The sequence below is a fragment of the Muscardinus avellanarius genome (genome assembly GCF_963383645.1).
Source record: "Muscardinus avellanarius genome assembly, chromosome: 1".
NCBI classification, from domain to species: Eukaryota; Metazoa; Chordata; class Mammalia; order Rodentia; family Gliridae; genus Muscardinus; species Muscardinus avellanarius.
The window spans coordinates 38,306,214-38,322,269 of NC_137786.1; the positions used below are offsets into that span (position 1 = coordinate 38,306,214).

Below are 16,056 nucleotides of genomic sequence, written 5' to 3' on the forward strand. Positions count from 1 at the left end.
GCGGCGCCTGCCCGCGACAGCATCCCCAGGCCCAGCCCTGGCATCCGACAAACTACCTACTTGATGAAGGACAAAGATCACAACGGCAGAGGACGAGGGCCACGGGAGGAGCGTCGTGGCTCCGACGCCGCCAAGTCCTGCAGCCGGACAGCGGGAGAGGGCGTCAGCCTTGATCTTGCCCGGGAGAAAGCGAAGAAAGAACTGCAGCCGTTCGAAGCCCGCGCGCCCAGAGGGCGGCTCCGCGTCTCCGGAAAAGGCACCCGGAAGTCCCGCCCTTTCCCCCGGAAGCGAGGAAGAGGACGGGGCTTCCAGACCGGAAGCTGGTCGCGTCCCTTAGGGTGTTCCGGTGCCTCCCCCGGAAGCGACCAGAGTTGGTTAAGTTGATGAGGACCAATCTTCTGAGGGTCCTCGCAAGGGCTGACGCCCAAATGTGGGTTTTTAGCGAATTGATGCTTATCTAAATAACCGAAACAACAATTATACCTCATTAAAGCTGGCTAAAAAGATAACTTAGACAAATATAAAGACTTTCCGAATGAGTTAAGCAGAAAATATCTTTCAAGTCTATTTCCTTGTTGCCATTAAGTATTCACACAAGGCCTACTAAGAGTAAGTTTCGCTGGAGATTAAGCAGGTAAAGAGGCCCAATTCCTTGGCGGTAAGGATAGTACTAGAGATAAAGTGGAAAGGGACTGAGATGACCATAAGAATAAAAGACTAATGGGATGCTGGGCATCATAGCTTGCTAGTTAGCTATTCCAAACTTGGTAAGTGCTAATAATCTTCAAAGGCCAACTGCATTTAGGGGCCAGATGCCAGAGATAAGAAATTAAGAAAGGATAAAACTCTCTTGGAGTCACAGGAAACAGCAAATTCCGGGGGCCTTTCACTTGTTAATGCCTTCTACCACTGAATCTCTAGCAAAGTTACCACATGCCGGCCTTGAGCCTGCAAACCTCCTGTCTCCACATCTTAAGTACTGGGATTACAGGTATGCATCACTGCACCTGGCCCTCCATCATCATCATCATCATCATCATCATCATCATCGTCGTCGTCGTCGTCGTCGTCGTCGTCGTCGTCATCATCACAAGGACTTTAAGCAAAAGTACCAAGGGATGGAAAAATATCTAACTTCCTAAATTCACCTTCATTAAAAAAAAGACCGATATGCAAATTGTCTCCATCTTAAGTAAAATGTAAAGGTGTCCTTAGACAACCATGTTTCCATTGACTTGTGAGTTTGTATTATACAGTGCTTAGCTCTCTTCTACCCCTAACCTTCCCCTCTAAGGACTTCGTAAATAGAAATTCCCCCATAGAGGGATTTTGTGATGCAAATTGTACTCTTTAAAGATTCCTGGAACTGCTGCATGTAGAATATAGATTGTAGTATGCAAAAGCAGATGTAGAGAACTCAGAATTTTTGTTGTTCTGGGGATCAAACCCAGGGCATTGCACTTGCAAGACAAGTGCTTTACCATCAAGCTACATCCCTGCCCTTAGGTGGAAATAGCAGACTTTGGACCTGAGCAGTGAAAGGGACCACAGCTTCAAGATCCAATCTGTTCTTGGGAATGTTTAAACCTGGAGCTTAAGGTTTAGATAAGGGAAATATGAGACTGAAACAGTGTCAGGGTTCTTGTTGAGCCAAGTGGAAAAGTGGTAGATGCCATTAATGAGAGGGCACTACAGGGCTGTGAGCACAGCAGTGCCTTTGAGGCGGCGCAAGGTATTGTGTGATCCGCAGAGTAGGAGGTCAAGGGGAGCCTCCCGGCCTGCCCCAGGCAACAGGGAATTGTTTTAGATTGTATGAAAGACATGCTGCTTCATCTCTAAGGTTTACCAGAAACTCTGAAGAGAATAAATGGATTTTGCACCAAACCACAGGGAAGTCCAAAACCTCCATTCCACATGTACAGCCATAGTTGCATTACACAAACCCACGGATTGGGAGAAGATCCTGGTACGGGAAGGTCACTTTAAAACTAAAAACAAAACCCAGAGACTGTCTGGTTTGAGATGCTTGATGCTGCAAAGAACAAGACCCGTGCAGATCAGCTATATATTGCCATGACAGTGGCGGGATGCAACCTGATGGCTAGTGAGGGCAAGAAGGCTTCCAAAAAACATGAGTCTTTAACAAGCTTGAACTTAGAAAAGAAAGCTCATCTGAGAGAAGCTATGAAGGCCAAAACAGTAGTGGAAATATCCATGCTAGCTGGATTTTGAAAATCGAGGAATATTGCAGCAAGTTGTGATCCTGCATTAAAAAGAATCTGGTATGAGGATCCACTTTGTTGATGTTTTATTTCTGCTGTAGAGGTACAAATAAGTTTTTTTGAAGAATGAAAAAAGAGAGGGCACTGCAGAATAATACATTTAGTGATAGCATGATGGAAATAGTGAGCAAAGGTCTGGAATGAGGAAATAGAAACATCTAGAGGTCACTGATAAGTGCTAATCGTAGCTACAAGGAAGGATGAGTAGTCTGAGAATATTGTGGCATGAGAATGCTTAACACTAAACTTTGAGAAACATTAATACTTACAGATTACTTACAGATTAGAGAAGTCCACAAAGGTGTTGAGGATGAACAGTATAGACAGAAAGCATGTTATTGTGTCCTGAATACCAAAACGTTTTCAATTTTAGCATCACATATCGCCAGAGAAGTGTCTACTGGATTTAGTGATACAGAGATTGTTGGTAACTAGTGAAGGTCATTGTATATAATAGGGCAGAAATCATAGTGGCTTTGAAGACCAAACAGGAGAGATAATGGAAAAAATGAGACAACACTTGAGAGGTCGGATTATGAAGCAGAGATAGTACTGTCCTTTGAAAGAAATGCAAAGGCCAGATTTCTTTTGATGAATGTGATGGCCTGGTCAATAGATCATGCAGTGTTCAACATATCATGGAGAGCCAGATTCTGAAAACAGGTACATACTAAGTAATAAGAGAGTTCATGGAAAGAGAAAGGTAATGATTCTAGCACAGGCTGAGTAATTGAAAATTGGCTTTCAACAGGAAGAGGGATACTTTCTACACAGTAAGATCAAATGAAATGAATACAAATGTATACATTCATCTGCCACCCCCTTCCAAGCAAATAACGGTGAAGAAAGGGTTGAGTGGAGAGTATGAAGAATGGATACAAAGGAAGTGGAGAGAAAAACAGTTAAGATCCTTGGCAGCCAGGTATGGTGGCACACACTTGTAATCCCCACGCTTGGGAGGCAGAGCCAGGAGGATCGTGCAGGTTCGAAGCCAGCTTCGTTGGCTTGAGACCTTTTTTTCCAAATAAAAAATATATTTTAAAAAAATGGGTCTGGGAGTATAGCCTGGATGTTTCCAGGAACCCCAGTACCACCGAAAATAAAAATAAAAATAAAAATCCTTGGTAGTACTGAGAGCCTAATAAAAGGTGGTTGTCATGAATTTATGTAGAAACTTATCAGAGACAGGACTCCTAGCTGCAAGGAGATAGCAGAGTCAAGTTCATCTAGGGTTGTTTTGCCAGGCTGACTCAATTGGGCAGCAGCATACATGAGCTTAAATTAACATCTGCTAAAGTCTAGTCACTAAGACCTCTAGGCTCAAGCCTGCCACCTGACAAAATCATTTGATTTGCAAGAAGCAGTCTAGGGAACTGAAGACAGTACACACCCCAGAGTGGAGGAGGTATTTGGTAAGGTTTGAGTTTCTGCTGAAGGATTCTGAGGAAGCTTTAAGTACTGGGGATTGAACCAGGGGCATTCTACCTCTGGGCTATACCCTTGGCCCTTAAGTCAGAGTTTTGCTAAGTTGTTAAGGCTGGTCTCCAACCTGTGATCCTGTTCCATCTTCCCAAGTACTAGGACTACACTTGTGCACCACTGCCCTCCACACTTCACTGATTTTAAGGACGTTCTAGGGGATATCAGTTCTGGGTAGGATGCTGTTTCTGCAGCAAAATTAGCCATCCCGACTAGGATTTGGGTGCCCCTAAAAGGCAAGAAGTTTAGTAACTGGTTATCTCCAGTAATGGATGGGTAGAAGCAGTTCTGGGTGTACCAATGGTTAACAAAGTAGCAGTCACACAATGTGGGAGTCATGATGGCATTTTATACCTGCCATAGAATCTTTGAAGAAAATGTTAACTTTGCAGCTGGCTCTGTCTCTCCTCCCAAGGTAACTAGAGGTGTTTTTCAGTTTCAGCCAACTTGGCAGTTTTACTGTCATACCAAACTTCTCTTGCTGAATGACTTTTCCCAAGTACAACTTAATCCATACTCATCTGTTTTCCCTACAGGTAAATGTGTAGTACCTTTCAAATTACCCTTGCTTTCTGACAATACTCAATCTACTATAACCCAACATAACCCAATGAAAGCCCAAGTCCTATTTTGTTCTTATACCCTTATCGATACACCTTAGGTTAATAAGGTTTAATAAGAGCTCTCCCTGACTGCAACAAACATACATATTTAGATATAGATGTGTTCCTGAAAGTTTTGGCTGGAGGGCATTAACATAAAGACAAAGTCTGAACTTGATGACAGGTCTGCCAAGCTAAAGACCAATATATTTTGAAGCCAGAACAACATTGTCATTTACTAGTACTTATGTCCTTGCTCATATCACTTGTACTAATAATTCCTACAAGACATTCATACATGTTCTTGTTGAAGACAGGACAATTCTAAAGGTCAAATTTTGTGACTCTAGACTAACTTCATTAAAAGACTTCCACACAGTCCTTGATGGCCTATCTGTAGATTTGGCTTTAGTGACTCACTTAGAACCAAGCAAACACAGAAATAGTATGCATGACTTCTGAATGAAGCTTTATTTTGGAATACCCAGCTCAGAATCCAGCTGACATGCTGTGAGAAGTCCAAGTGACATGGACAAGCCAAGTGTAAAGGTTTGATGGTTCTGGTCAGGAGTTCCAGTGGTGGCTTCAAGTCATCTCAGTCCAGCTGCCAACCATGTAAGACAACAATGATAACCTCCCACTGCCCGAGCTAGCCCATAGCCCTTAGTTTTTCCAGCCAAGGCCTCAGATACTTTGCGAAAAAAAAAAAAAAAAAAAAAAAAAACCCAAAAACAAACAAAAACCAAACAAACAAAGAACAAAACAAAACAAAAAAAACCCCGCCATCTACCTTGTGCCCTATCCAGGTTCCTAAATCACAAAACTGATTGACATAATGAGTGTTTTAAAACTCTAGGTTTGGGTGATTTACTTTTTTTCTAACGCCAGGGATCAAGTGGAGTTTTGTATATCCTATACAAGTGCTCTTTCTACTTAGTTACATGCCCAACCCCTGGGTGGTTTCTTAAGCAGAAGTAATATCTAGGACACCAATTGATTCTATTGGTAGCTACTAAGAGTAAAGCAATAGTAGGTGGCAAAATAAGCTACTGGATAAATACTGAATGGTTATTCATAGAGCAACCGCTACAGGTTTAAACTATATGTAGGTAGCATTCCTTGGTCCCTGGTCTTATGTACTGTAAGTACTATCTTTTGTGTTTGCAGATTATACTAATAGCTATCATGTTTTAAGAGCCATTACAAAAATCTTGCCTCTTACAACTCCTCAAAATCCCAGTTACATATACATTACCCTTTTATAACAAAGAATCTAAAAGTTTTAATGCTGTACATTTGCTAGTTTTCCCAGACTATTGAATTCTTATTCAATAGTTATTGAATCAAAAATCTATCCTACTACAGTTTGATTTTAAGTCTAAGTGAATTTATAATATACAAACAAGTTCAGTAGTAAATTCTTTAAATATCAGAATACCACTTCAAAAACTAAGGAAACAAAACTATTTAAGTTTTATTTTCAAAGTCTAGTTTTAATTGAGACTGAACAATTAAACAAGCAGAAAAGTGAGAAGCTAACTATTAGCAGACACAGATGTATCAAATGTAAAACAGTGGGTTATTAACAGAACTATTTACATGCATATTTACAAGTAACCCTTCTATACATAAATTTTACTTTTAGTTGGAAAAAGATTTGACATTAGGTAAAAATACTACTTAAATAAGAGTTGGGGGTGGTACCACATAATAGTAAAAGTATTAGAAAAGTGATCCTTAAGGTGTATCAATTATAAAGCAGATGAAAACTCGAATGACAAATATCTAGTAAAATTCTCTAGTAAAAAAAAGTCAGTGCAACCCATGCTACAAAATAAAAATGAACAAGCCATATAAATGTAACAGAGTAGTGTTCGAGGCCTTAGGGTAATGAAGTTAGCCAGATGAAACAAAAAGAATAATTCTTGAATTGGAATAATTCTCAGTGAAGAGTCTTGGTTACTTAGCTGGGAGTTCTAATGGTTTTTCACTTGTTCTCCATTAATGACATTTTAAAAACCCTTGGTACAAAGAAGCATCTACATATGTAGAGCAGTTGTTGACATATTCCAAGACTTTAGTGCTAAGGATTTTTCATGATTCTAATATTTGAAATTCAATTTATTGAGACATGGATATCAAACTAAAATAAAAGCTATATGAATCATATCTAAAAAAGAATGCTACATTTCTGCAGTAATATGTACTTCCAGGCTAAGACTTTTTCCCTTATGAAAGGAAAATTGAAAGGGTAAGTATCTAACCAGCTAGCAAAATTTACTTCCAACATTTCATTTATTTCAAAATTGATTTTATTGCAGCCAAAACAGTGGAATTAACTGTACATAATAAACTATTTTATATATATACACATTTTAAGTTATAGGGAATAAAGTTTATTTTGGCAGATAGTGTTAAACAAAATTAAGTTGCATACATTAGTAACATAACTCAACATCCTTAATTTGGTATAAGTGTGACATGTTTTCTTGCTTTCCTTTGTTCTGCTAAATCATCATACCTAAACTGTTTTATAAAACTGATATGCTGAAATTTAACTTTACTGTTTTCGCTTACGCTCTGATTCCAAACAAAACTTTTCATAAGCTTCTTCAATCTCTGGGTCCATTTCATCATCAATATCATCCAAATATCTGTAAAAGCCAAAGACACTTCATAAGTTCAATGTTTTTCAATTCAGAAAATAAGGTAATCCACAAAAAAATATGTGTGACCCAATGTCCTAGACTAAATTATAATAGAACATAAAGCTAACTTTAGAATTACCTAAATGCAGTCCTGGGAAAACCAAGTGGTTATTTTAACAAGTGAACATTTACAACAATTATGAGTCCCTGGTGTTTGAAGTTATACTTTCAGGCATTTATTAACCTAAAAGTTAAGACTTAACAAACTCAAGTTTGATATATCATAAGTTTATACCTTATCAATAAATGATTTATACCATAACTAGAACATAATTACTCTCAAAACAAGCTAGCCACATTTCCATTAATCAGGAATTAGACTTTCACAGTAGAAAGCTATTTTGTGTGTAGGTGTGTGAGGGGTTAAATCCAGGGCATTTTATTTGAGCTATATCCCCACCCCAATTTTCTTTAGTTTGAAAAGGGACTCACTAAATTGCTGAAGCTAACCTCAAATCTTTGATCTTCCCATCTCAGTCTCACAGGTACTTCATTATAGGTGTGTACCACCATACACTTTTTTTTTTTTTTTTTTTTTGCAGTACTTGGATTAAACCTAGGAGTATTCTACTTCCAAGCTATACCTCCAGCCCTATTTTTTTACTCTATTTTGAAACAGAGTCTCACACTAAGTTGTAGAGGGCCTCATTAAGTAGCTGAGGCTGGCTGTGAACCTGAGATTCTATCTCATAAAGCCTCCCAAGGACTGGGATTATAATCATGCACCACCCTGCCTGGCTGGAAAACTTACTTTTGAGATCTAGTTCAGATTTCCCCCCAAATTATTAAAAAATTTAAAATGGGAAGTGCCAAGACTGCCTGCTGCCTCGGCATCTATGTGTTGAAACCTCACTCCACATAGTTAATCGGCAACAAGCCCCAAGAAGGAGGTGTCGTCTCTGGCCAAAGTACCCCCCACTTTTAGATACCCTTCATGACTATTATTTTCTTGGTAATGATTCCTTTTAACTCTCTACACGAATTGCTCCGGTGATGTGAGACCAGGACTATGAAAGAGATTGAGTCCGTGAAAATAAATTCTCTAATAATTTGTCTAAACGCCCTTGGCTTTGCTCAATAATAATGAAAAACTGGCCAGAACTCAGATGCTGTGATAAGCATTCCAGCTGCAGCAATCACAAAGGGTCTCCGACCCTCATTCCTATCACTAACTTAGGTTAAGCCATTAACTCCGGTAAGCTAACTCTGTTTACCCTTGAGATCCTGCCTAGAGACAGAGAAGATAAAACTTTGTGTGTGACTTCGAAGCAATTTAGTTGATGAACAACTTAGTTGCCCAAATACAATAGACCCAAGGAAAAAGATTGTTGACTTTTACGCCCAGTATGAGCATTCCCGGAGACAGAGAGACTGGCCGCATAGTTAGGAATGAATATGACAAAATAAAGGACAGACGTTCTAAATATATATGTATGAAGGAAAGGAAATACCGTAAGAGTAAGAAAAGCATTTTTGTATGAAGAAGAGCTTATCATAAGAAAGTCCCAACTGGGAAAGAAAGGAATTAGAAAGTTAGAAGCAGGTTGCAGAGAGTTTGTGACAGGGAAATGGATTATTAAAGATGGATAGGCTTTTAATAGGCTCGTTGTCTAAAGAAGAGTGTTTAGCAGTTAAGGAAATACATCTGACAATTAAATCCAAGAACTTTGTGGTGTTGTTTGTGGTGTTTTGTCTGCCAAACTGTGTTGTGAGTTTGCTTAAGCTTTCAGATTTAGAAGATAAGATGCCAACACCTGAAGAAACCCTATCACATCCACCTGAATCACCACATCTCCCCACACTTGCTATATGAAATGAGCCCAAAAGATGGAAAGTTCCAAGAAAGTTAAAGAAGATTCCCCGAGAAGCCTCCAAGCCTTGGGCGTGCCTGTCTCTTTTGGGAGGTCACCCTTTGGAACTGCTTATCTGCAAGACCTGGGAAAGAATCCGGAGCTAATCTCTCGAAGGCCAACAGCCAGCTGAAGGACTAATTTTATTACCTTTGTTTACATGTCATTCATTATTATTTCACAGTGATTGCATTCACTCCCTTTTCTCTTATTATTAACCTTACTGGTGAAGGGTATAAATTTTTGGGGTTTTTGTAATAAAGTGTCATTGGCTCAAGAAGCCTTTGTCCACCTCAGGTTCTTTCCAAAGCGTCGTACCTAAAAACTTAAGGAATTCATAGAGGGGAAAGAATCGCTTGCAGATAAGTTTCTGCAGAACTTCACCTGCCTTTTGCCCCATCTTTCTGAGGATTTGACCGGGAGCGGACAATTACGACCCGACTGAGTTAGTCTGCAACAAGGAAGAAAGCAAGATTCCTTTGCTTAATTATGGGAGAGGCAGTGCACCATGCCAAGTAAGGATTTAATATACACATTCTTATTGAATTTTCACAGTTGTCTTATTGTGTGTGTGTATGGGGGGGCTATTGGGGATTAAACCCAGGGACATTCTATATCTAAACTATATCCCCAGCCTTTTTCCTTTTTGTTTTGAAACAGGATATCACTAAGTTATTGAGGATCTTGCTAAGATCCAAATCTAGCAGTGAACTTGTGATCCTTCCATCTCACCTGCTTAAGTACGGGGATTATAGGTGTGCACCACATACCTGGCTTCTGTAATCATCTTAAGAGATAGTATTCTATCATTTTAACTTTATGTATTAAAAAACAAGGAGACCCTACATTAGTAAACAATGTAAAATTTTGAGCAAGTATGTAGCAGAGAATTTGACTCCAGATCTTTTCCCTTTCCACATCCCTCCTCACATGATGCTATCTACATGCCTCTGCCTCCCACTCTTATTCTCACCTCCCTAATCCCATCTATAAGTGCAATCAAAATAATTTGCTAATGCTATAAACTGCTAATGGGTTTTTCTCTTTTTATTTCTTCATTTCCATTATAAGGCCATATGTTGAAACAATCATGAGCTCATTAAGACAAGAGAATATGATGTTTACTGTACAAACTTTGGAGAATAACCTAAAGTTCAATGTCAAAAATGACTTTTACTTTACAGTGATATATACCCAGCAGAACTACAATCTTTTTCTATTAAATCAGTATATCAAAGTATGGCACATTCTATTTCTAGACCTTAAAATGACCATAATTAAGATGTCAATAAAATAAAGGTGGTTCACATAGAATTTTTTTTTTTAAAGCCCTAGAACACACAAGGAAGATGAAGAAAAACTTAAGTCACAGACATAATTTATCCTCTCTTCCTACTAAGGAAGAAAACAACCTAAGTACCTTGTCCAAATACACACCAATTAACAGTGCTGGTTGAGTGGCAGGTAAAGAAACAGATGTGACAAAAGGACTATGGCTTACATCTTCCCATCAGCCCAGACATTTCTAGAAAGTAATCTTTTCTTCACTCTTAACCTATCCCTTAACAGCTAAAGCCAAGTCCTTTACATGTGTCAGGTTGTCAAACATTTAATGTATTATCATTAATTTCTCATAAAAACTTGAGGGGTGCTACTATTCCTGTCTTACAGATGGAGAAATAGATAAAGAAGCTGCTCATGATTTTATAAGTATTAAAGCTTCTAAAAATCTTGGTAAAATAATAATCTATTGTTTAAAAAAACACAAAGTATGCTATATTTAAATGGTTTTTTTCCCTCCAACTATAGATTTTCAGAACCGGAGTCTAAATTTTCCTTATGATTTCTAAAAAGTTTCAGTACCTAAGCACTTCTATCTAATGTACCATAACACTATCAAATCAAAATGCCATTCTTTCATGATCTATTTTTTCCAGTCTAATTAGTGACTAAAGAACTTACGGATCACCAGCCCCTGATAAATCTGTTCCATTTTCTTCATAATCCGGAAAAAAGTCCTCTCTTTCAAGTAACTCTTGATATTTCTCTTGGTAATCTATAGGACAACACAGAAAAGAATTAAAAATCACAAAAATGTCAGTTGCTGCTAAAAATTCTTTTAAACATTATGTTTTTCCATTTAAGTACACCAATGTTTAAATAGACAAATTAGTAAATTAACTTTCATAAAACTTTTGTGACTGGCTTGCTTTTGCCTCATAGCACCCTAAGTCATACAATACTTCTACATAATACTCCTCTAAAGCTAGTAAAGCCACTGTAATATACCATAGTACATTCCATGTATATTGTTGACATTCTCTATGCAACTTTCCATCAGACAAAACAATGGTTATTTTGCTGTTCTTCCTTTCACAAGGAAGATTGTAATCAAACACCCCTAGCTTCCAGATCCCTTATCATTCCCCCCAAGAAGGTGAAGCAAGCTCTCTGGCTAGTAGGTAATGGTAACTAGGTTAAAATCTGATGAGTTATCCTAACAAAGTTTCTGAGCATAGGGGGTTTTCTTTTCATCCCTTAAAGACCAAGATAGGCATATACCTAGCATATACAATGCAGCTCTGCCACCTTACCCTGGGCAGTCACCCAAAGGTGACAGAGGTGATATTAACAGTTCTCTACCTGCAAGCTGTTGCAGGCAGTTACCAGCTACCTTTTCAGATTAGAATGCCTACATAGAGTCCTTACTCTGGATAATAAAATGGATCAGTATACAGTCAGACTCTTAAAATAGTTTCTTAGGGACAGAAGCCACCTCAAATGTTGAGATATTATAATTACATTAAACTGGATAAAGATTTTCCCAAGACAATCAGTCTCTATAAAAATTTCTAACTCTACTTCAAGGACTGATAATATTTTGGCTTCCAATACTGACAATGTAAATAATTTTAATCAGAAATGCTTGGGATATAAGAAATTCTTTTAATTGTATGAATAAGTTCACAAGAAAAAAATCAAGCTGCATCAGGCATGATGGCGCACGCTTGTAATCCTAGTACTTGGGAGGCTGAGACAGGAGGATTGCAGGTTCGAGGACAGCCTTAGCAACGAAGTGAGGCCCTCTGCAACTTAGAACTTTTTCCAAATAAAAGGAGTAAAACAGGGCTAGGGATGTAGTTTGGAGGTAGAATGTTCCTGGGTTCCATCTCTAGTAACACACACACACACACACACAGAACCGAAAGCCATCCATAAACTACTGCAGATGCTAGAGCAGGAAAGTAAGGTCTTAGGTCCACGTGAAAAAGGAACACTACACTTCATACTATTTCACACTGAAAATCTGTGATCTTCATAGGGCTGATATCTTAAATAAAAGGTGCACCAGGAAAAACAAAATAACTCAGAGATAGCAAGGAAGAAGGATTGTTGAATTTCAAGCAGGTCAAGGGATTCTGAAGAAATTGGTATCCCAGATGTTTAACAATAGGCCTCTACATAAAATTTCTACTATCCACATAAAGAAACTTTATGATTAAATAAAAAAAAAAAAACAGATTAAAACTTGGGGTCCAGCCAGGTGCCATGACACATTCCTGAATTCCCAAAACGTGGGAGGCCAAGATAGCAGGATCACAATTTCACAGCTACTCTCAGCAACTTAGCAAGAACCTGTTTCAAATTTAAAAATAAAATAGGACTAAGGGTATAACTGAGCAGTAGAATGTCCCTGGACTAGGTTCAATCCCAGTATAACAAACAAAGGCACGCTCTCGGAGTACAGGTAATCCTTAGTACCACTAAATAAATAAATAAATAAATAAATAAATAAATAAATCCCTTGGAGTACAAGCCAGTAATACCTCTGTGGTTTCCAGTTGGAGCAAATCTAAAACCATTTTGAATAGAGGTTCCTACAATCCAAGCCACAAAAAATCAATAAAAAACTACAATTAAAGCACTGATGCAGCCATAAAGAGCCATAATATATGTAACTTAAAATGGTTTAGGAGAAAAAAATGTGGAGAGAAAAACTGTTGATAAAGCAAATTGAGTTAAATGTTAACAAAAAGTATATATTCAGGTAAAGAGTAGATGGGTATTTATACAATTTTTACTTCTGTTACTTTTTCATAAATTTGAAATAATTTCTAAATGAATGTTTAATAGTTAAAGATAAACTTTAAAACAAAAATACGACAAAAAGGGCACAGAGTACATGCCTGTAATCCTAGAATTTGGGAGGAGGCTGAAACAGAAGGATCACAGGTTCAAGGCCAGCACAGTAACTTAGCAAGACCTTTTTTCTATTGTGGTACTGAGGATTGAACCCAGAAGTGTTCTACCTCCAAGCCCTATTTTTATTTTGTAACAGGATCTAAGTTGCAGGGAGCCCCACTAAGTTGCTGAGGTTGTCCTTGAACTTGTGATCCTGTTTAGGACAAATAGAGCTGGGGGTGTAGCTCAGAGGCACAATGTCCCTGGGGTACTCCCCCCGACAAATCATGACAAAGAAGCAATCTTGTACTATGAAAATCAGAAATAGAGTTAGATTAAGAGATAACAATATGAAGCAAAAATAAGCATATATAGAATGACTAGAAAAAGAATTTGAAATTTGAAGATCAAGATATGTTGAATAAAATGCAAAATTCAGTCTGAGAAAACCAAAACAAAATTTTCATCAATAACATAACCACTAGAAATAGGTAAACAGATTAGACAAAGAGAAAGAAGAGTCAAAATGATCAATGTAAATTCAAGTAAGAGGGATATTCTTATAAATATAGCAAGATTTACAGCAAGATAGTAATTAAGTGTGGTATTGATGTAGAAAGACTAACAATGATCCTCATGAACAAACAAGGTACATACTACACAACAGAGGAGCTTTTTTTTTTTTTTTTTTTTTTTTTGGTGGTACTAGGGGTAGAACCCAGAGGCTTTCTACCTCCGGGCTATACTCCCATACCTTTTTTATATTTTATTTGGAAACAGGATCTCGCTAAGTTGCTGAGAACCTCACTAAGTAGCTGAGGCTGGCTTTGAACCTGTGCGATCCTCCTGTCTCGGCCTCCTAAGCGTGGGGATTACAAGCATGTGCCACCACACCCGGCAACAAAGGAGCTTTTTCTAACTAAGGAAGAAAGGATGATTTAATAACTGTTGCTGAGACAACAGTAGGGCAGAAATTTTTTATAGTGCTGGGGATTGAAGCTAGGGGCATTCTACTTCCAAGCTACACTCCCAGCCCCATTTATTTTTTAAAAATTCTTTACTTTTGAAACAAGGCCTCACTAACTTGCAAAGGGCCTAACAAAGTAGATGAGGCTAGCCTCTAACCGAGATCCTCCTATCTTAGCCTATCAAGTGCTGGGATTACATGTGTGTGCCACCACGCCCGGCTATGGCAGTAATATTTAATTCCTATTGTATTTCATATATATATAATAATTAGCCAAGTAGTTTAAAGACCTCAATATGAAAGGTAATGAAGTAATTGTTTTTTAGAAGAATAAGAGCAATTAAGTAAAATAACACAAAGTGCAAAAAGACTGCCATGCCCACTTTCCTTGATGTCTGCGTGTGCCCCCACGCATGACTGACGTGGCATCTCAAGGAGGAGCCCCGAGGGAACGTTGCCTCTGGCCAAAGTACTCCCCCACTCTTAGATATTCTTTCATAACTATTATTCTTTTGGTAATGATTCTTTTAACTTTCCACACGAATTGCTCCAGTGATGTAAGATCAGGACTGTGGGAGAAACTGAGTTCGTGGAAAAGAAATCTTCTAGTAATTTGTCTAAGCCTCTAAATGCCCTCGGCTTTGCTCAAAGATGTAAATCTAGTCATAATTCAGATACTGTGGAAGCATTCCAGCTACCACAATTACAAATGCAGAATTCCTCCCTATCTTTGACCTTCATTCTAATCATTACAATAGAGCTGAAGGCTAGGAGGAATCTTGACCTTTGCATCTAGTGATAGCACTGCCTGGAGTCAGGGAGACACCACCTGGTTAAAATAGTTATGACAGAACAAAGGACACATATAATAAAACTTCATGTTTTTTGGGCCCTGTCTACTAAAATATATTTTAAGTGTTTATAGGGTGAAGCGTTCAGACAGCAGATGGTATTGCAGACAAAATCCAGCAGACATTCGTTGAAACCCTCTAAATCATAAATGTACATGGATTTCCCTACGCCAACTACATGTATAAAAGCTGGAATCTCCGACTTCGTCCCCATTCAGCTCAAAGGAGGTTGCTAGATAGAGAAGGACATTGGACTAAGCCCTAGGAATAAAAGGTTCCAAAAGGGTTAAGAAAACTCTTAAAAACTGAATTCTTCAAGTGATTTTGGGTGTGACTTTTGTTCCTCTGGAATTTGCCCACGAAAAGCCTCTGCAGCTGCAAGGCCAAGGCAAGGCCAAAGGGGCTGACTTAAGGGGCACAAGACCCAACTGCAGGGTCATGGAACTGATTTCAATCACAAAGACGTGTGATGTCACAGGCCTTACTTTTGTCTTGTTCAGGGTTGGTGACTTACATGTATATTTCACTATTGTTTTTGGGGTGTTTGCACTTTTCTACTAGGGAATCACGGGGAAATAGGGAAATATAAAAAATCTTGTGTCTAGAATAAAGTGGTCAATTGCACAAGAGGCATTTGTCCGTGCCAATCAATTCAGATTTTTTTTTTCCCGGAGAGGAATCTCCACTTTTAGCACCTTGAACAGGAACTTATAGGAGTTCATTTCATAAAAGGGAAAAAATCGCTGCAGGTAAGTGGCTGCAGAACTACAACCGAACCTTTGCTCACCTTTCTGAGAAAACTCAGTCCCGAACGGACTCAGTGGCCATATTCAGTGCTGGATTTATTATTCCTGATTGAGCCAGTCTGTTGCAAAGACTGATAAACTTTTCTTATGCTAAAACTCAAAGCTGCATGACAAGACATAAACAAAACAGAAAAATAGGCACACAATGGGGGGGGGGGACTGAAACTGTCAGCTAAGGATCACTTTTTTCTAGAGTCCATAAGTAATTACAAGTAAGACAAATGATCCAAAAGAAACATGGGCAAAAAGTAAAAATAGGCAACTCTCAAAGGAAGAAATCAAAAGGTAAACAACAGAAACAGGAAAAGAAATTCAGTATTGCTAGTCAA

At 38.4% G+C, this 16,056-nt stretch overlaps 1 protein-coding gene across 2 annotated transcripts in view; it reads right to left on the minus strand.

The window, feature by feature from the left end:
* Positions 1–6,923: 6,923 nt before the first annotated feature.
* The window catches only part of PAIP1 (poly(A) binding protein interacting protein 1), a gene marked incomplete at both ends in the record, with an annotated part of 38,023 nt that continues 28,890 nt past the window's right edge, over positions 6,924–16,056 (minus strand). For both annotated transcript variants that reach the window (XM_080716356.1, XM_080716355.1), the window contains 2 exons: positions 6,924–7,017; positions 10,884–10,977. In XM_080716356.1, the coding sequence (XP_080572482.1) occupies positions 6,924–7,017; positions 10,884–10,977 (188 nt within the window). The remainder of the gene's footprint in view (positions 7,018–10,883; positions 10,978–16,056) is intronic.